The sequence below is a fragment of the Pteropus medius genome, unplaced genomic scaffold (assembly GCF_902729225.1).
Source record: "Pteropus medius unplaced genomic scaffold, Ma_sr-lr_union100, whole genome shotgun sequence".
NCBI lineage: Eukaryota > Metazoa > Chordata > Mammalia > Chiroptera > Pteropodidae > Pteropus > Pteropus medius.
In genome coordinates this window covers 41,676,813-41,698,684 of record NW_024349800.1, presented here as the reverse complement: position 1 = coordinate 41,698,684, position 21,872 = coordinate 41,676,813, and the positions used below count along the sequence as shown (strand labels likewise).

The window sequence follows — 21,872 nt, the reverse complement described above, 5'->3', positions numbered from 1 at the left end:
TTTTTTTTTTTTTTTTTTTTTTTTTTTTTTTTTTTAACTGAGATGAATGCACAGCACATCCAAGTCTGGGTCTCCCTTCAACGATAGGCACATCAGTGCTCTTCACCTGTAACTTGCACACAAATCACCGGGGAACTCGTTCACATTCAGATTCTGACTCACTCGGTCTGGGATGGAGGCTCTGGGTCCCGTTTCTAACAGTCCCTGGGTGATGCAGCGCTGGGTCCATGCTCTGAGTAGCTATGTCGCTATTTAAAAGGCTCTACACAAAGCTCTGTCCAGCCTCCAGTAACCTTTGTTGCTTTTTCCCTTCTGGCACCTATATCCCCGTTTGCTTCCCTCACCAACAACCCTGTGTTCTCCCGCTGCCCTCTTAGCTACCTTCTCTCACCCTTGCACACTTCACACTCCCGACTCTTATCAAAAGCCATTGTCTAGAGGTCATTCTGCAAAGAGCTGCTCTCAGCCATTGGCCTCCATAGATAAAACGAGCTCAAAATTTGACTTAAAAAAGAGGGAGGGGAGAAATAGCCAGATATCACTGTGTGTCCCTGAAGGGAAAAACCTGCTTCCTTATGTTTGTCACATAAACCGATGGTCCTACAGCCCTGGAATGTCACAGTTGAAAAGGACTTTATCTTTTCCAGTCACCACTGGCCTGTCCGGTATTTGAACCCCAGAACTGTGGGCTCTGCTGGCACTCAGATGCCTCTGAGACAGGATGTTCACTGTCTACTCTGGGTCAGCAATGCCTTCCTGATATTGGGCTGAAGTGTCTACCTAGAGCTGACCCCCATTTAGGCTAGTTCTTGGGTCCCTACAGAGAAGGCTTGAGGCCTTCAAAGGCAGCTTTCATGTCTGAGTCATTTTTTCTTCAGGCAGTACACCCCAAAGTCCTTGGCTAGTTTCCTTATGCCGTGGGTTGGCCATCCTGGTCATTTTCCTCTGATCCAGCATCTGTGTGTCTCTCTGCCTGTGATGCACACACTGCAAAAAGGTAACCGAAAACTGTCACCACTTCATGACACTCCACGTGACTCCTATTGAACTTACTGCCAACCACATCCTTAAAATCATTTTCACACATGCTGTGCTTCAGCGGCCTCTCCCTAGTCTGTAACAATTGTAGCAATTAGACTTAACATTTATGAGCGTTAGTAGAACATGATGGTTAAGAACCCAGGCTCTGGAACCCAGATTGCCTGGGTATGAAGTACTCTGCTAAGAACCATTTGATTGTTAGCTGTCACCATCATAATCATCGTCATCATCGCTAAGCGCTTTGCCTCTACTGTTTTAATCCTCATGACAACTTCAACTTCCTTGTTCTATTATACCAATTTTCTAAGTGAGGAAAAGGAATCTCAAAAGATGTTTCGTGCCCAGGTTTAGAGTTACAATCTAAACCTAGTCAGTGTCTTTCTGGTTTTTTGTTTCTTGGGACACACAAGTACAGGACCTTATCTGTTGCTGTTATTCATAAATTTCATCTTATAATCAGTGCTTTACCCCCACTTTGCACCGTCTTTTAGATTTCTGGTTTTGTCACCCCAAGTGAATCTGCCTAACTTCATGCTGTCTGTCCTAGTTTGAAAATACCTTCTGTATCTTCATCTAGATCATCCACAGATCAGAGGCGACGTGACAGCCCCCTACAAATTCTGCTCACTGATGGGTGCTCCATCTCCCAGAGCATCAGCCTTGTAACCAGTCAGAGAAATGAAGGAGACGGCTAAGAATGACTTGTTCTTGACTATATCTGTATCCGGCTCCTGGCGAGCGTGTTTCGTCCTCTCTTTCAGGTTCCCATTCCCGAATTCTTCCCGGGACACAGAGTAGCTCCTAAATTTGTAGTTTGTGAAATTGACCCGCTAGGCAGGGCCAGATGCAAACAGCAAGTAGAATGTCTGTAGAACGCACGTACCAGAGAGGATAATGACCACGTTGTGCAGACAGTGAAATCTAGGAGGCCCTGCAGTCAGGGCTCCCAGCCTCCGACTCCACTTACACAAACATGGGCCTTCTACGTCCCGACTAAACCACAGGCAGCTGAGCAGCCACCGCAGATATTTCTTTGTAGGAGGAGCTTGGGGCAGCCGTCTCATTAGAAGAGAGACTGGGGCTCACCTTGAAACTCAGATTGTACATTTATTTGGGGCGATTTGCGAGAAGGAGAAGCGCTGGTCGAGATCAGAGGGGCTAACCCCGCCCCCCGCCCCGGGCCCACACACATGCACATAAAGCCATCTCTTGGCTCCGCCACTGTGCCAACTGACCTGAAAGGCTGGGCTGATTTCTCCCCTCTCCTTTACTGGTCCTATTCTCTGACCCTGGGCCTTTAATGTAATTGAGCTATTTTAATTACCACCCCTTTCACAGTGTTAGGATGTCAGCCACCTGTCCTTGGAGTTCCTCTTGGCTTCCCATGAACTGTGACTATGGGAGCCACCCTTGTGACTCTTGGAGAACAGGAGGCCATGGGCTCCCTAATCACGCAATTGTCAATGGAGCCTGTCTGAGCTGCTGTGAAGCAGCAAAACAAGCATGCAGGAAAATTCTTCTGCCTCCGTGTGTACCCCTTTTGAAATTATCAAGCAAACCCCGAACACTGTCTCTCCATGTGGTCGTGCAGAAAGGCTGTCCCTCTCACGCTAGAGCAGTTAGCAGCCATCAGCAGGATGGCCCAGGATTCAAGAGGATTTGGGGAGGGCAGTCTTGGTCTCATAGATCTACATCCAGCCCCAGCAACGTGCCTGCTGTTGGGCAGTGGGCACCCCCCACACATGCCATGGAAACTGATGGGGTAGGCAAGGGTGCTCCAGCCAGAAATGGAAAATGCCTCAGACCTTTGTGAAGTGAGTCCTTGGTAGGACCTTTAATCGCTATTTAAAAGGGCTGATTCTGACACATTGTCATCAAGAAAACACAGGAGGTAAAGGCATGGGCTCAAACCCTGACTGCTTAGGTTTAGATCCTTACCAGCTCTGTGATCATGGACAATTTATTTACCCCTTAGGTGTCAATTGGAGATAATAATTAGACCTGCCTCGTAAATTCTAAAGGTTAAATGAGATAATACATGTCTTGTGCTTAGAACGGTTCCTGGCATTTAGTAAGAGCTTTATAAGTATTACCTATTATTATTACCATTATCATCATCATCACCATTTATTGAGTGTTGAATATGTTTCAGACACTGAGCTAAGCACATACATGCATTAGTTCATTGAACTACCTTTTAAAATAGGTGTTACACTTCAGTTATGCCTCAGTTGAAGAAATGGACATTTAGAGAGGTCACATAACCTGTTCAAAGTTAAACAGTTAAGTGGTGGAGTCAAGATTTGGAGCCAGGTTTCCCTGACTCCAAAGTCCGTGTGCTATGATCGCCCTCGGCTGCAGTCCACACTAACAGCTATGTTACTGAGTACTTCCTACAGACTGGGGAGGGTGCAGAACCCTTTACATGCCTCATTTGGTTTAATTTTCATAATCCCATGAGGCAGATACTCTTTTTATCCCCATAGGTGCTGAAAGCAAGGTTCAGAGAAGCTAAGCAACCTCCATAAATTTTCACAGCAAAGAAAGCCAGGATTTAAATCTAGGCCTGCCTGACTCTAAAATTCATTCTAGTATCTATTGAGTTTGACTGCCAAACAGGGGAGCAGGGTGCTCCTGGGAGGCTGATGACAGTAAATGGTGATCACGACTATTGATATCCACTGCAAACCAGGGGGACACAGTTTACCTAATCAGCCACTTTTTGTGAGCTGTCATGAGGAGCAGTTTTCATGTTCTCTGAATCTTCATTTTCATGCAGATTCTGAAAGTTGTTGATTTGTTCCGATTAAGACAAGCTTTCACATGTTAGTTTATTATACGTGAAGCAAGAATATGGAAGAAAGATAAACAGCCCAGAAGGAGGCCCCGATGTATTATTCAAAGCCTTTGCCGTAGGAGGAATTGCAGTAGGAGGAATCTGTCAGTAGACTCCGAGACTGCATTTCTTGACCTAACACCTGAGGTTATGTGACTGCATCATTCCAAATGTACATTTCAGTATCAGGCCACGAAAGGGCAACTTGTTTGGTGACGAGTAGCAGTATAGGCCGAACTTATTCACCAGCCTGTAGATCAGCGATTCCTAACCAGGCACCAGTATGGCTGGGCTTCAGAGGGCCTGGAACATTCTGTATGTGTGTATGCATTTTCCTGGAGAGAGAGAGCCTATAACTTTTATAATATTCTCAAAGGTGTCCATGACTCAAAACCCAGTTTAAAAATTCATCAGGACATGGTTCCATAGTGTTGCGGTTAGCACATCTGCTTTACACCCAGAAGGTCCTGGGTTCGCGCCCCAGTGGAGCCACTGTCCATGGTCTACGGCCATGCCATCCTAAACTACCCTAATGTCTGATCTCGGAAGCTAAGCAGGGTCGGGCCTGGTTAGTACTTGGATGGGAGACCACCTAGGAAGACCAGGTGCTGTAGGCATAAATAATTAAAATAAATAAATAAATAAAAATTCATCATTGTTCTAGATTTAAAAATCACTAAGAGAGGAAGCTTTGAAAAACACCATTTTCTGTATTTCTGGAGTTCGAGGGGCAGAGAGGGAGGGAGAGAGACGGGGAGAGAAGGGGAGAGTGAGCACGTGCTCGAGCACTATGTGCCAGGTACTGGCCTAGAGATAGGACCATCTTTGTAGCATTCTCTCGATTAAACCTCACAATATCTGTATTAGGCAGATGTTAATATTAGCTTCATTTTATAAATAGGGAAATTGAATCTTACAGAGGCATAGAAACTTACCCAAAGTCAGTTAGTCTGTCTAAATCCTAAGATGTCTTACGTAGATTTGTAAATCAAAATATAAGATAAATGATAGAAAATTATTTTTAAATAAAATACTTAATATTTTTTTAAATTTCTTATTTTATTTTATTTTATTTTTTTAAGGGAGGAAAAAAATTATTGGAGAAAATTTCTTCCAATTTTTCTTTTCTAGAAAGTCTATGCCAGGTTTCCTTTTCCTTTTCTCTCAAAATAGTTTTTAATTGTTATTATAAACAGGACTTACCTGTCCGAAGAACTATGGTTTTATTTCTACACTTGTGTTATTGGGTTGCGTGAAAATGAGATAGAAAGGGGACCTGCCAGGAAGGGAGGGCCTAAAAATGAATGAATGTGGAGACTCAGCGACTCTTTCAGTGACCATCTGTTCATCTTAGTCAGGCACAAGGGCCGCCAGGCAGAGAAAAGAGCTGTTTCAGATGATGGGAAATTAAAAGCTTTGAATTAAAATTCACCCCAGGTGAATTTTTTTCAGTCAGACACTGAGAAATTTTTCATGGCCAGATGTTTCAAAAAAACATTTCACTGTAGCCAGTGTTTGATCAGGGGTTAACGAAGGACTAATTCACTTTCCACTTCATTTCCTGAGTCTTTTGCCAAAAAAACTAAGTCAGAGCTAGAGTCCATAGAAATGTGGAATAGAAATACATCTTGCCTGTGCCCCAAATACAACTTCGCAGGTGACAGGAGCCCATTCCTGGGCTTGTTCTGTCCTGTGCCTTGTCCAGGTAGCCAATCCTGACTTACACTTCAAGATTAGGCTCCTGTCACCACCTCTGGAAAACCTTGCCTGACCTGCGAGGCTGCGTTAGGTGCTCCTTCTCTCTGTTCCACCAGAGCTTTTGAATGCCACTCTCAAACACTGTAGCCAGTGTTTGATCAGGGGTTAACAAAGGACTAATTCACTTTCCACTTCATTTACAGTGTGCCTTTGTCACACTCTCCTGTAAGATTTTACTTTTTGTGTGTCTCTTCCACCAGATTCTGGACTCCCTGAGGTTAGTATAAAGCTTGGTACATACAAGATGCTTAAAAATGAGTAAACTAACAAATTTTCCCCATCCAAAAGTAATTGCACGGATCGTGTCCTTAAGATAGAATCATTAAAAGGTTCTTTCATGTTTAAAAAAGAAGAAAGAAGGAAGAAGAAGGAAGAAGGAAGAAGGAAGAAGAAGAGGAAGAAGTGGGAGGGGTGCATTAGCCTCAGGACTTGTTAAGTCAGTGCCAAGAGATGAAAACATCCTAAGGCAGCATACTAGTTATCTATTGCTATGTAATAAATTACTCCAATGCTTCATTTATTATCTCTCATTGCTTCTGTTGGTTAGGGATTTAGGCAGCTCATAGCTTTCTCTGCATATGATGTCGAGGGCCTCTGATGAAAGATTAGAGCAGGGACTTGAATTATCAGAAGGCTTATTCACTCACACGTCTGGTGATTGATGCTAGCTATAGGTTGAAGACCTAGCTGGGGCCGTCATCCACAACACCCCACACATGGCCTTGTGATGTGACTTGAGCTTCTTTAGAACATGGCCTCTGGGTTCCAAGGGCAGATGTCCTGACACAGAGGTAACCTAGCCTCAGAAATCACATAGCATCGCCTTGCCACATTCTATTGGTTGAGGCAGTTACAAAGGTCCATTCAGTTTTAAGGAAGAGAACGAAGGCTCCACCTCTTAGTGAACATGACATTGTAAGAAGAGCCTGTAGGATGGGATATATACCATGTAGCCGTCTTTAAAAAACGTTGTCTACCATAAGCGGTCATGGAGAATAGGTCAAATTTCTCATAATAGAAAATGTGTAAGAATCCATATGTGAGACAAGAGATCTGAGTCAAGGTAGAAGGATTTTGTGAAGGCAGTGAGTTTTTCATTTACTTCCAGAAGACAGGTAATTATAACTCTGCCAGAAATGCAAATAGGAAGATTTAATGCCTTGTGACAAATATCTGGAATGTTAGAGTCCTATTTCTAATTACATCATCTTGAAAGAATGAGGCAGCTTTACTTGCCAAGGACACTCACTCTGTTGAGGTCATCGATAGATGCCCCTCCAAATCACTTTTCATTCCTTGCTCACTGTCACTCCAGCACCAGCCTTGTCATAATTCTTGATTATTTCGTCATCTATATTGATGATATGCTGACTGCTCAGCTTCTTGACATCCTCTCTTCCCGTGATCCTCCAACCTTCTCAGCTAGCTACTCACTCCTGTGGTCATTGGGTCACGTCCTTGACTTTGTCATTACCTCTTATTGCCGCCCTCCATGATCACTATTTTAGATGTCTATCAGCTCCAATAATTCTCTAAGAACCTCTCGTCTCTTGATCCTAACACCTTTTCACTGTTGCTCAACTGCTCATGACCTCACTCCCCACCACCACCAAATTAGGTGAGAAGTCCATTGTTAGAATGGTCCCTTTGCATATGCTCTCAACTCCCTTGCTCCTCCTTCCTTCTCTGTATTCTAACAAAACTCAACCCTGATTAATCCCACCCCCTTCACCCTCCATGGCTGCCACCTTGTAGCTGCTGGTCTCCCTCTAAGTTCATGACAGTAACCTCAGGTGAGGTCCTTAGTGGGGTCCTTAGTGGTGCCCACAGTCAGACTTCCCCTGAAATGGGGAAGCAGAAATACCACCTGAAGGTGCTCCTCTCCCCCAGAGCTGTAACCCCACATCTTTGGGTCAGAGCCCACCATCTGCCAGGCATTGCTGCTCAGGCTTTAGTGCAAACCCAGCCAGACTTCAGGAGAAGAAACCCTCTTCAGGAAATAGCTTCTTTCTGCCGACACCCCAGCTTTTTGATGGCTTCAAAGCCAAAGTCTGGTGATGTGACATCCTCTCTGAGAGCACCCTTTCCATTTCCACTTCATTTTCTGTGCACGGCATTGCTGAGAGAACTATTTTGACATTTCCTTCTATTCTCAACACCAAAGCACAAACTCACATACACAGATCAACCAAAGTTAGAACCGCACTTTCCTTTTTCAAATTCTTAGAAAAATCAGTTTTTCAGTCAAGTAAAGGCCCTGCTTCATGCTCAGAGGGTGTAAAGATAAATAGGACACAACTCCTGCTCTCTAAGAGCTCACAGTCCTCATAGACAAATAGTTTGATATAATACCATAATTATGCCATAATGCGATGAATTTTGGGGGAGAAGTATGTTCAAAGAGTGACAAAGAAGAAAAGAGGATTCGTTCTCACTGTAGAGGTTACAGTCCTTCAGAGGAAGTGGCATTAGAAAAGATTCTTAAATGATCCAGTGGACTTTGCCAGAGTGTGGGAGGGTAGGGGACATGGGGACAAACTCCAAAATTTCCACATGCCTGACCATGAGGCACATGAAGGGAGCGTGTCAGGGCATGAGGCTGGAAAAGAGGAATTTTTTCTCTTGTTTTCTTCTCATTTAGCAAAAATCTCATTTTAGAATTATCCCAAGTTTCTCATTTTTTAAGTTAGGGCTTCTCTGCCATTCTGGAAGTCGTATCCTCTCTAGCTTCTGCTCTGTTATATGTTGTCCTGAAATTTGACCCTTATATTTATGCCATCCTCCTGAAGATGTTCAAGCATATCATTTATCAAATATGTCCATGTAACGTATAAGACAGCAAATAATAGCTTCATTTTACAGAGAGAAAATCTAAAGTAAACATTGATTTGTAGATTGCTCAATATCGGGCAAAAAGATTAGAAATATGACCTGAGTCCTCCCTTCATGAAAATTCCATGACTTCCTTTCTTCCTTAAAGTCAATAGAAATAAGTAATCTTGACTGACCTGGGCAATCACATTGGGACTGTCATAAAGGTTAGATTTTGAGTCAAGTATGGCTTTAAAAAGAACTAAATATTGTGAACACTATATAAGGTTAGGAAAGAACCCATGTTACCACTCGGCACATGGGTTGGTAAGATTAAAATCTTGAGCCCATGAGAACAGCTGCTTCTTTTTCATAAAGAATGTTGCCTTTTTAAAAGTCATTGTGGGAAGTGGTTGGTCACCCAGACTTCACAGGACAATAGCACCCAGGTGGGTCCCTACCATCCAGGATTTGGCTTTTGGCCTTAGAGATCCAAAAAGTTCAACTATTAATTCTCCCAGAATGGATCAGAGTTTAGAGGACTGACTCAACTCAGACGATGCTGATGTTTTTTATATCAAGCTCTTTGTATTGTGTCTCTAGCACCATCTACTGGGAAATAAAAGTGCCCTTGTTAGAATATTTAAAGTTGAAAGCTTCAGAAACCCAACTCAGGTAGCAAAGAGGAAGGAGAAGCTCACATTCTAAGAAACAGAAGATTAAGAATATTATACTCAAGTTACTTACACGTAGATGTAACCACTAAAACAAAAATAAAGCTTTCTACATTATCGGAAACGCTCACAAACACAGGCCATATACTAAAATATTTTTTAAAAGCAACAATCAGAATTCATAAGCACAGAAAACATACCATAAAATAACAGAACTAACACTTAGAAATATATGTCATATTTATGCCTTAGAGCTCCCCTATTAAAGAAAGTCTCTCATATGAGATCATAAAGCAAAACGCAAGAGAATGTTGTGTACAAACCAAGTGACTCAGAAAGGTTGAAAATGTGAAAACTCAAAAGCAAACCAAACAAATGAAAGAAAGCCAAAGTAGCTGAGAGTCTCAGTAAAGGCTGATTTCTGGACAAAAAGCATTAAATTACACAAGAGAAGACAACTTGTAATGATAAAACATTGCAATACACAATGAAGGTTCACAAAAAATGACCATATCTAAGCCCATAATGAAAACCTCAGGCAGTTTCACAAAATGTAAATAATACATTGGCCTAGAAATGACTTAGAAGTGTTTGACTCTCTCCTAATAGTTCTTGGATCAAAATAGAAATGAAACTCCCAAACTAGGAATATCTAGAAAATAACTAAATAATATAATTATATTATGTATTATGGAAATGTATGCATAATATTTTGGCATATATAATAAATAGAAATATTATAATATACATGTTATAATTCTATGTAATAGAAACTTCTACATGTAATATAAAGCATTGCTCAGAAGAAAGTTATAGCACTAAATACTTCTATTAATTTAAAAAATGTGAAAATAAATGAATTAGGCATGTAATGCAAGTTATTCGAAAAAGAATAAAATTAACCCAAGAAAACAAAAGAAAAATTAATAAAAGCAGAAATTATTATTTAGAAAAGAGGAGGAAAATGTAATACTAATAAGTTCAAGAGCTGCTTCATTAGAGGAAAAAAGTCAATAAAGTAAATAAAGCATTAACCTATTCAACACAAAATTAGAAATGAGCATAAGCAAACAACGCAGACAGATGAAATTGAAAGGATCATAAATTATTTCTTTCCTCAAGTCTTTACAAATAAATATGAGAGTCATATAGATGAAGTGGATTACTTTCTAGGAAAACATAAATTTGTAACTGTGACCCCTCCCAAAAAATAATTTTAAATAAATTATCTTAGAAAAAATAGAGAAAAATATGAGTACATACCAAGTTATCTAATGAATACCTAGTAATAAATATAGCAACAACCTCCTAGATAAACTGAGTGAAAAGATTGAGGTGGAAACAGGCTAGTCTGTGTGTGTGTGTGTGTGTGTGTGTGTGTGTGTGCGCGCGCGCGCGCACGTGCGCACACATGCGCACGCTTGGGTAGCCTTGTAGGATCTCTGGAAGTGTGCATAAAAAACAGATAACAGGAAACTGAATGTGCGGGGAACAAAGAATAGAGAAATTCTTTTTATTATATAGTATTTTGTACCTTTTACATTTGTTACCTTTTAAATTAATTAAATGTGCAAATATTACCTATTCAAAAATTCTTTTCTGTAGAAGTAGAAACAAGGCAAAAGAAACAAGCTCTTAAAGGATATTTTCAAAAGGAATGTTACTTAATTTTCCCTAAAGCTGGCTCTGGTAAAAGAGGATTCTTTTGTGTGCTTCTCAAATTCCCTTTTTGGACACTGGACTCAAGGGTGGTATCAGCCAGCTCCATGTCTCCCATGGGTGCTTTGGATCCCAGGCACCCTGGCAGCCCTCTGAACTCAAAGACCCCAGTTCTCACGCACCAGAAAGACTATATTTCTGAATTGCAGCTCTGAGTTAAGAAAAGGAAGCCTTCATTTGCTCAAAGATAGGAGATTCGTGTTTTCTCTCAGTATTTAGGAACCCACAAAAGCAGAACCAGAACTTTAAGTGGTTAAAAGTCATTCCTCCTTGTACAGACTTAATCCTTCCAGTAGCAAAGTACATGTTCCTGATCTTTCTTAGCCTCCTAAGATTTCAGCCCCACTTTGCATGCTCTCTCTTCCTTAAAAATAGCAATTTTAAAGCAATTTTAGCGATCAAGTTCCTAAAACATCTCCTCCATCTGACCACATGAAAAGAAAAAGTAATTCTCAACCTAAAAGAGTATGTTAACCACCCAATGTCTGTACTTACTGTTAAAATATATGACATAGTTCTGGGACAAGAAAACTTCTAAAGAGAAAACTGTATCATCATGCAAGGCTCTAGAACAGAGTCCCTTTCCTCTTTCCCTCTCAAGAAGGCCAGAGGGCTTCGGCCTGCTCAGAGGAACCTGGGGTTCTTTGTAATTGGTGCAAGACCCGAAGATCTGGAGTTGAGGTGAGGGAGGCTCCTCACTCCTAGGTGGGCCATGTTTTTGGGGGATGGGCTGGCAGAGTGTACCTCTGCTGTGATCTATACCTAGGGTTTTCTAGCTGAGCTGCTCAGAGACTGTACTGGTTTCACTCTGGCTTTTATAGATGTATTTATAGTGTATGTGTGTGTGTGTTAAACTTCCTCCAATGATTTCTTCTGAAATAAGGAATTCTGCAGGAAGTGGGTGGGGTTGAAAGTCAGTGATTTAGTCCAACTTTTCTTCATTGTACTGATGAAAACACCCAGGCTCAAAGAAGTGATTTCATAATCTAACTTAATCTTTCTTTTCTCATCTGAGGCGTTCTGCCCTATTACACACACACACACACACTCCTATCACCTGTATTCAAGCTGTTTCTTCCACATCTTCAACCTTCCTCACCCACTCAACCTCATATGATCTCACCCCAAGCTGCAGCTCAACCACTTTCATCCATGAAATCTAAGTCCCTAAGCCCAGGCAGTCACACTGCCTGTCTTCTTTCTTACAGCTCTGCCACTCCTGGAGCACTCTTCACATTCTGTGATTATGAGTTGCTCATGTGTCCATTCCCTCCTCCAGACCGCAAGCAGGTTCTGTGTCTCATGGGTAGTGTCCTTGCCCATCAGCGTGCGTGGCATACAGCAATGTTAATTAACATTGATTGGGCAAAGTGTGGCAAAGGGAATGGCTCCTAGTCCGTTGCTTTGGCTCTGATGTATTCCAAGAATGTGCCAATGGGGAAGAGTGAATGGTGCCGTAAAGTAACCAGTTTTGTCTCTGGGCTTCCTCACATTACCTGAGCTTTCTTAATGGAGCTAAATTCAAAATATTTGTGTACCCTGTGTGAAATGACTCGGCCTAGCATCTAGGGAAGAACAGACCTGAAAGTTAGGAAGAGAATGAGAGGCGATAAAGCAAAATGGCACAATTTTCAGAACAATGTAAAACCCATACTACAGCCTTTTGGCAAGCACATTTAGAGGGACCATCTGTTGAGAAATGATCACTCTGCCTTCCATCTCTAGTTGAAATGACTCACAAAATAATCCTGATTTCTCTTTTTTGCCCTCAAAGTCCTGATTACTTGTTTAGTGGTTTTAGTAGAGGGTAGTATGTAGCAAACTATTTTGACATGTTTTATCACCTCTAAGATACTCACTTGTAAGGTTCACCATTATTTACGTACCATGAAGGAAAACCTGTCAGTTAAACCATTACATGATTTCAGAGATTTTAAAATATGAAAGTGAGTATCTTAAATTGATGAAATATAGCATGTCAATATCACAGGTTATTGTTAGATAATATCGAATTATGTGGGTCTCGGTTTCCTCATCTGTTACATGAGCAGTTTGGACTGAATGAGCTCTGAGAACCCTTCTGGCCCCAATGCCCTTGTGTTCTGTAGCTCTATGAAGGAGTGTTCTTGACTGGGCACTGGTTGTGTGATGACCACCAAGACAGGCCTCCTGTCCATTTTTCTTCTATGCTTTGCCCTGTAAGAGTTGAGGGTCCTCACATTGCAGTGGCCTCCTTCAAGACTGACCTTTCATCCACATCATTGTGAAGAGGCTTCAAGATGTCCCATTTTGATAAGAACAAATATATTGCTCTTAGAGCTTGAGGAATCTGGCTCATACACACATAGTGCTGACTGACTATAACTCCTCCAAGATTCACTCCTGGAGACACAAAGCTTTCATTCAAAGGATTCAATCTAAAACTGGCAAATAGTTGAGTGGCCATACATCCCATTTTGCCCTGCACTGTCCCAATTAACTAATTTGTCCCAGCATTCTTATTAAGAGTCTCCACTACAGTGTAGAGTGTATCGACAGGCTGAGCAGGAAAGTGATTGGGAAAGGGTGGCTGCCAGTATTCTCCTGGCTAAAAATGGCCGAAAATGGTTTGAGAATCACTAACCTTAGGGACATTTATAGAGTCTGGTTAGCTACTGCCAGTTGCTAATGCTTGGTTATGAGCCTTGGAATATTTCAACACTAAAGTGAGAAATGTCAACAAGGTGATTGACTCAGTGGTTGCGACAGCCATCACGTTTTATCCAGCTTAATGGAAATTCCACATTTCTTTTTTCACACTTGAGTGCTTTTGAATGTTACAGCTACTGCATCTTGCAATCAATAGCATCTCACGATTAAGGAAATCCAATAATTAATTCTCCTCAGGATCTGGGCTCCCATCTCCTTTACAAATCGAAACGAAGGCTGAGAGAGTAGAACTAGTAGGTCTTCAGAACATCATATTTAATTTGGGCATTTATCGGCCTTTTACCTGCCTTTTCATACCAGGAGAAGTTGCACCAGTACAAGGAACTGCGTTCGACCTGAGGAAGCCAGTGGAGCTTGGAAAACACCTGCAGGAGTTCCACATCAATGGCTTTGACCACAATTTCTGTCTGATGAGATCTAAGGAAAAGCATTTTTGTGCACGGTAGGGACTTTTCACTTCCTGCCTCTGTAAGGAAGAAGAGACACCCACCCCTCTGTGAGGAGCTTTTCCTCTGGCCATATCAGTACCATTTACTATGCTACAGGGACCAAATACCACATCGCATGTCTTTTCAAAGCTTATGTTCCACCGGTGAGCTCTGTAGAATTTACCTCCCCCTGCCCCCGCCACGCCGTTATCCCCGTTCCCCTGCCTGGCATCCCATCTCTCTTCGCTCCTGCTCATCTCTGCCTGCTCTTTGAGGCCTGCTCTTTGAAGCCCATTTTTTGTTAAAAACCTTAATTCCTCCTAACTAAAGTCACTACCTTCTATGAATTTCCAGAGCCCTTGGTACTTTCTTGATTTGTGATTTTCGCCCTGCTTACTACTTCCATGGAAGGTTGGCGGCTGCATTTCTCTCAAAGCACTCCCACTCCACCCTCGTCTGATAGGCATTCGTGTGCACACTCCCTCCTTCTACCCCACCTCTACCCTAACACCTAATACTATGCTTGGCACTAGCAAATAATCAATAAAAGTGTGTAGAATGAATGGATTTTAAATGACACAGAGAAAAAGATTCCAGCTCTAATAGAGCACTTCAGAAGTCTTTCCCCTCAAAGGCCCAGCACCAAGACTCCAGCTGTGTTCTTCCAGCTCGAGCCCACTTTTCTCCTCTCTGCCTACTATTCACATTTCTCTCCCCATTGCTCCCACCTGAGGAGACCTCCTGCCTTCTTTCTGCTATTCAAATCCTGGCCCTCCTCCTCCCAAACATCTTTCCCTGAACTTCTTGGTTGACTACATATTGTGGGGATGTTTCACTTCTCGGCGAGACTGTGAGATCCGGGCCTTTCTTTATCTTTATCCCTTTGACACCAGATACAAGACCAGGTAAGTACTCACCTCTGTAGAGGCCTGGTTTGGGGAAAAAAAGGAAATAGTGAATCTAGCAGATCTGGGGTTTCTATAAGTGGAGAGCTGACTAAAGAGCATACCCTGCTCTAGTCCCAGGGCAGGGGAGCGGGTAAAGAGGCATTTAATTTAGAAAAGCATCTCTTCAGTTTCAAAAGATGGAGCTGGTTGTTTCACCAGGCCAAGCAGAGAGCTCTGACCCTTTATGAGAAAGAGTCTCAGCCTCTCTAGGACCCTAAAACTGCCTCTCTCCAACCTGGCTATTCCCAGCACACATGCACCCACACACACCTAGCTAGGGTGTTCTCAACACACACACACACACACACACACACACACACACACCTACCTACCTACCTACCTACTAGGGTGAGTCTATTTTGTCCTTCCCCAGAGAAGTCAAGATCAAGTGGGAAGTTGCTATTAAGGATCCTCAAAACCACCTGCTCATGCTTCACCTATGAGGTTACAAGAATTTCCCATGATGCTCTTCCTACCTTGTCTCCTCCATATATCTCGTCTCGGCTCTGGCTGGGTCCTATAGCAAAGCTGCTTCCCAGCTTCTACCTGTCCCTGCCTGCTTTTCCTCCCTGGACCTATATGTGGTTTGGCTTCATCTCCAGGGTCCATCACGCTGGAAGTGGGCGGGTACTGGAAGTGTACACCACCCAGCCCGGCGTCCAGTTTTACACAGGCAACTCCCTGGACGGCTCACTGAAGGGCAAGAGTGGAGCCGTCTATCCCAAGCACTCCGGTTTCTGCCTCGAGACCCAGAACTGGCCTGATGCAGTCAATCAGGTAAAGCCACAGGCTAGCCTGTCAGAGTGGTGGTGTGTTCGAGGTTACACTATATGACAGAAGTCACAACACTCAAGTCAGGTCTGTATGATTCAAAAGTCCATGTGTGTTCTCTTCTCCAAGTAATGATAAACACAGCCAAGTTACTAACATGGCATTTACATGTTTTTTTAAATCTCTTATTTTGTACCTTCGAAGCCTTTATTCAATTTAACGTTTCTCTTTATCGATACCTACTCATTTTAAGATGATCCTTCACATCTTCGCTTCCTATGTGCTTTCTCATAACTTCCTTTTCTAGCTATTGTCTAGAGTAATGCTGTGCAAAGCACCAGCCTAAAAAGTGCTAACAGTTTGCACCAAAATGTAAATCAACACACTGGTTCCTTCAGCAAGAAAGTCTTGCTACGACAAAGTGTGCTTAGTAATGCCTTTGATTTTCATTCTGGCTCAACTTCTTTATCTCATTGCAAACCTTTAATAAACAGTTCATACACTGGCATCTGGTTCACAGAGCTAGTCTAGAGACCAGTCCAGAAGCCATCCTGGTGAAAGGTGCAACTTGGGCTGGCAAAGTGTAACCTGTGTTGTTTTCCCTTTCACAGCCCCACTTCCCTCCTGTGCTGCTGAGGCCTGGTGAGGAGTATGATCACACCACTTGGTTCAAGTTTTCTGTGGCTTAAGGAAGGGTAAAGACATGACCTGCTCCAGGGCCAGGCTGAGAGCCTCTTCAGCAGCCTGTCTCCTGTTTAGAAATGAGATGAAGATAATCAGTCTGAATATTGATTTCCTTTTCCAATGACTGGCTCTAGGTCTAATGACCAGCTCTATTCTCTGTGTAATTAAGAGGACCTAACCACCGATGTCATCGTCTAACCCCAGCCCAGAAATGTTTTCTAGGCCCCTTGTGTTATGTTGGCTCCATCTCTCCACACTGCCTCTTTCTTTTCTACTTTTCACCCCTCTGTTCTTTGAGTTGTTTTTATAATAAGCCAAGTCTAAAGTACCCCAAGGAGATTCCTTTTCTTTTCCCTCTTCCTCTACCTCAAACCATGCCAGCAGATGGACCTCACTGCCTTGACAAGGCAGATGATTGAGAAGTGAGGGAGTTGAGGCTTAAAGAGGGTAAATGACCCACCTAAAGGCACACAGCTAGGAAAAATTTTATCCAGGACTTGAGGTCAGTTCGTGTGACTTCGAGTCCTCTTTGCTTCTTCTTCCGTCTGCCAGAGCGTTCCTAGGGTTACTCATGGGCAAAGGGAGGCTGACCCTTACCTGTTAGAGCCATCCCTTCTTCCCAGATTTACTTTTATAAAAAGCATTAGTCTGAATTTGAGTTTAACTGTCTATGAGCCTGAGAAGTGGTATGACTTAAAATACAAGGACCAAAAAAAAAAAATGCAAGGACACCATATTTAGAAAGAATCTGTCATTTCAACTCTTTGCCTTTGGAGTTAACTAAGAAAGTCCAGCCTAGCCAAGGCATGGAAGAACGAACGCCACTGGAGACAGGAGCTGCATTGTTGTGAGGAGAGGGCCCACCTGAGGATCGCACATTGCACCAGGAGCAGATGTTGTGTTACGTAGATGAGGCTGGGGCTCCCTCTTTCCCTGAACAGTTGAATCATCAATGATGGGTTAATGTTGTAGAATTTTAAAGAAATGTACCTTAAATTACATACTAGCAATCAGCTGAAATAAAAATATTCTTGCTCCTTCAGAAGACTCCTAGTTTCTTCATTCATCTTTAAACCTGTCAGGCATGGACCTTTGGTCCACTTGGACCAAGTCTATGGTATGTTCTAGATTCTACTATGCTCTCCAATATGAGCCCCAGCATATTCCTAGAGGAAAGCTACCTGACAACCTATTGTGCTTCCCTTACTTCCTCTTTCTTAGCAACAAAAATAAACCATTTTTAAAATTCATTTCAGCATGGATTTTTTAAGTCATTTTTCATTTTTTAATTCATTTCAGCATGGATTTCCTGAATACCTATTTTGTACATAGTTCTCTGCTGGGTCTTTTAAGGGATTCAAGATGTAATGTCTAAGATGAAGTATATTCCCTCAGGGATAATGCAGTCTCTCTGGGAGAGACAAAACTAACAGCAGCAATTAGATGATGTAGAACTGTACCATGACAGAGCTGGGGGCCCCGAACACTGACTTTGCTTCTGGCATTTTCTACATGGGCAAACTAATTTCGCCTGGCCTGTCTTCACCCTTGCAAGGCAGAGTACTTTGTTTTCCTCTGTTCTAAAAAAAAGAATTGTTTTTATAATAAGCCAAGTCTAAAGTACCCCAAGTAAGGAGATTCACCTTTAGGGCAGTTGAAAGAAGTTACTGGTATTTTAATTGTGTTTATGGAAGATAATAAAGAGGCTAAGTTTGATTGTCAAGCCATAAATCTGATGAAAGTAAAATTTTAGAGAAATTGATCTTTTGTGGCAGCAACCAGTCTATCCTTTTTCATGAAACACACACATAAAAGAGAACTTTGATGTGCTAGAGAAAAGACCCATATAGTTTTGAGTCTGACAACATCTGAGCCTAACTGTAATATGTTATAATGAAATCACTGAAGGTGTCAGCAAGAAACAAAAGTTTACAGTCTAACAACTAGACACATTTGTTCATGTGAAGTAATAAACACGAACACGATATTCAATATGAAAACGTCATATAACTGTAGAATTATTTCTTGTTGAAAATGCAAATATCCACTAAAATGCAACCCTCCCTCCTCAGGAATAAGTCTCCAGGCCCACAAGAGTCCATGCCTTCTTTACTATACACCTTCGCTACCCACAACCAGACTAGTGCTGTATTATTCTTAGTTCTGATCCTTCACAGGTGAGCATATCCTTGTTTCAGTTCAATGATCTGTGGATTCCTGTTTGTTTCAAATTCATAGGACATTAAGTTCTTATCATTAGCTGTGTGATTTTCATTTTTCCAATTTCTGCTCATTTTGCCTAACGAGGTAAGATGTGTTATTAAACAATTGCAGACACATTGCTGTAAAGACTAAACTAAGATGGCATGCTATAGAGGTTGAATTGTTGAGATTGTTTAAGTGACCAGTGACAGTCCAACCTCAGAAGACTAAAGGAAGTTAGTGTCAGTGAATAAATGGATAGTTTGCAAAAACTAGAACATGAAAAAAATACAAAACTGCTAGCAGAAGACAGGAGGGAAGCACAGACTATACACTGTTCCCTAGCCAGTTCCCATTATCAGCTGTAATAATTGGATCACCAGTTTGCAATGGGCTACTTGACAGTTTTGATAGGAGTACAATCCTTTTCCAATTGAGGCATTTATCTTCTCCCTCTAAGTTCCAACTTCAATTCAATTACTCAAATCATAATTAAAGTCTTAGATATTTTGGGTAGCACTTTAGTGATAGCAAATCCTCTCCTTAAAAAAAAAAAATTATAATGCAGGAAAAAAATTGACAAAACAATTTTGGTGCTCTGGAAACTGACCAAAAACATACAACAACCTGAGATGTCTTTATGTTGAAAAAAATACTGAACTTTGGGTAAGAACAGTGGGAAATTGTGGTGTTTTAGCCTGGGGCTGCTCCCATTACCCTTATGCCTCCAGCTCAGTCACTATGGAGGTTCTGCCAAGGCGAAACAGAACATGAGGACCAGCAAGTTGCTGTGGTTGAACAGGATTTTACTCAGTTTGGATTGGTGATACCCTTGCCCAAAAGCTTTATCAATAGAAGTAATAATCTCGGTGCTAGGCGAGCACCGAGGGCCAATGGCTCCACTAGCCTGAAGTTACAATCATGGTTGGAGCAAAGCACATTTTTGGCTAATCAGGGACTACAAACATGCATAGGAATGACCGGAGAGGATCCAAGCTATTTACACACTCCTGGCCAACTCTGAGACTGCATGCATGTGCAGAGGGAATTAAGAGAGGCCCAGCAAAAAGTTAAAGCCAAGACAGACTTGGAAACAGCTTAAATACTAAATTCACCCCCTACCCACACACAGATCAATCATCAAAGGGAATAAATCTAACTGGTTGAGATGTTTCATCACAAGTTCTGTCCAGTTAATTGCTGATCACTAAGCTATGCAAACAATAGGAAAACCCCCTAGAAAGCTGAGCTTAAAAATAAACATAAGAAAGTTTTTTAAAAATAATGAAAAACTGGAATAGAGATTATTAAAAAAAAAAAGAACCAGGCAATATTCTGAGGCTGAAATGTACAATAACAAATGAAAAGTTTATACTAGAGAGACTCAGAAGCAGATTCAAGATGGCAGAAGAAATAAGTGAAACTGAAGATAGATCGATAGAAATTATTCAATCTGAAAAATAGCAAAAAAGAAACTTAAGAAATGGAAGAAAACCTCAGAGACTTGTGGGACAACATCAGGCACATCAACATATGTGTCATGGGAGTCCAAAAACGAGAAGAAAGGGATAGAAAAATATTTCAAAATATAATTTGGTTAAAGAAACCCCCCAGATTTGATGAAAACCATTCATCGATACATCCGAAAAGCTCAACAAATTTCAAGGATAAATACAAAGAGCTCCACACTGAAATACATAATATTTAAATTGTTTAATGCCAAAAACAGAGAAAATTTGAAAGCAAGAAAAAAATGACATCACTACAGGTACCACCAATACAATTAACATCTGACTTCTCATCTCAAACAGTGGAATCCACGTGGAACTCCACATGGGATGATATAGTCAACGTGTTTAAAACCTAAGGATTCTATATTACCCAAAACTACCCTTCAAAAGTGAAAGTGGAATAAAAACATTCCAAGATAAATAAAGAATGTAAGAATTAATTGCTAGTAGACCTGCCTTACAACAAATACTAGAAGAAGTTCTTCATGCTGAAAGGAAATTCAGATGGTAACTCGAATCCACGGAAAGCAATTAAGAATATCGGAAATGATAAATATGTGGGTTAATTAAAAAGTGTATTTTCAGGGAGTCTAGTAAAGATGGCGTAAAAGGTATATTCTGTGCTTGCCTCCTCTCACGACCACACAAAAATTACAGCAAAACTACAGAATAACCATCACTGGGAGTTGCCGGAGGTCTGGCTGAACAGAAGTCCTATAACTGGGGACATACATAAGAGGTCACCTCAAGACTGGTAGGAAGGATGGAAATGCAAAACGGGCCGGTCCCACAATAGTGTGTGGCAGTCAAGAATCAGGAGGGTTAGAGCACCCCACCTTAGGAGCGAGGGGTCCCGACTCCACAGCAGGCTCCCCAGCCCAGGGTTCCAATGCCAGGAAGAAAAATCCCCACAACCTCTGGCTGTGAAAACAAGCAGAGATTGTGGTTGAGTGAAAACACAGGGTTGTGGGAGTCTCAGACATTCCTCTTAAAGGGCCCGCTCATGGACTTACTTGGTGATGGACTCACTGAGTCTGAGCTCCAACACTGCGGCAGCTGCTTGAAGAGTGCCAAGGACACGTGGGGAGGAACTGAATTGTCTGGATTCAGGGCGAGAGCTAGAGGAGCAGCTTTCAGCGGCATCCATTGTTCCTCTGTTGAGCCCTCCCTGCTCCTGGCGTGCTGATGCAGGCAGCTGCCATATCTGAGTCTCCATCAACCTGATTAACACAGGTCGCTCCGACCAGGTGATTCCCTGAGACGCTGCCTCTCCCAACTTGTGGACCCAATAAAGCTGCCTCCAGTGGTTTTTTTCCATACTAATGGCCTGTCTTGGCTCATGCTGTGGATGTTCCTAAAATCTCTCAAAGGCTCACCATACCCAAAGAAGCAGCATCTGGCCTTTGCATGCCCTGTACCTCTTACTGGCCTCAGTGCCTGGCTTGGCCTCATGAGGTTCCTATAAGCCCAGTACAGGTGGCAGCCATTTACAGATTATTTGGTGATTCTTACCAGGTGGCCCAGAAGTGCACAGGCTGTGGCTGAACTTGGCCTGCAGCTGGGTCCCTCCCAAGAGGCCCTTGGGCTGACACACCCAGTGGTGCCACAGCTGGAGTGCCACCCAGGGCAGCATCTGAGGAGGACACACCCGAAGGGCAGACTGGGCAGGCAACAGAGCCCTGCTAAACTGAATCCTGCTTCATAAGGTCAGCCCCTCACTGACCAGTCCTTACAACCAATCGGCCCAAGGGTCAATCCCATCAATGTGCAAACAGCAACCA

The 21,872-nt window shown here is 42.2% G+C and overlaps 1 protein-coding gene and 1 pseudogene across 1 annotated transcript in view; both read left to right on the top strand.

The window, feature by feature from the left end:
* GALM (galactose mutarotase) overlaps positions 1 to 17,628 on the top strand; it is a 48,470-nt gene extending 30,842 nt beyond the window's left edge. The window contains exons 5-7 of the mRNA XM_039887385.1: positions 13,849 to 13,990; positions 15,526 to 15,700; positions 16,306 to 17,628. Of these exons, the coding sequence (XP_039743319.1) occupies positions 13,849 to 13,990; positions 15,526 to 15,700; positions 16,306 to 16,383 (395 nt within the window). The 3' untranslated portion in view covers positions 16,384 to 17,628. The remainder of the gene's footprint in view (positions 1 to 13,848; positions 13,991 to 15,525; positions 15,701 to 16,305) is intronic.
* LOC120622617 (uncharacterized) lies at positions 4,379 to 4,494 on the top strand (annotated as a pseudogene).
* Positions 17,629 to 21,872: the final 4,244 nt, after the last annotated feature.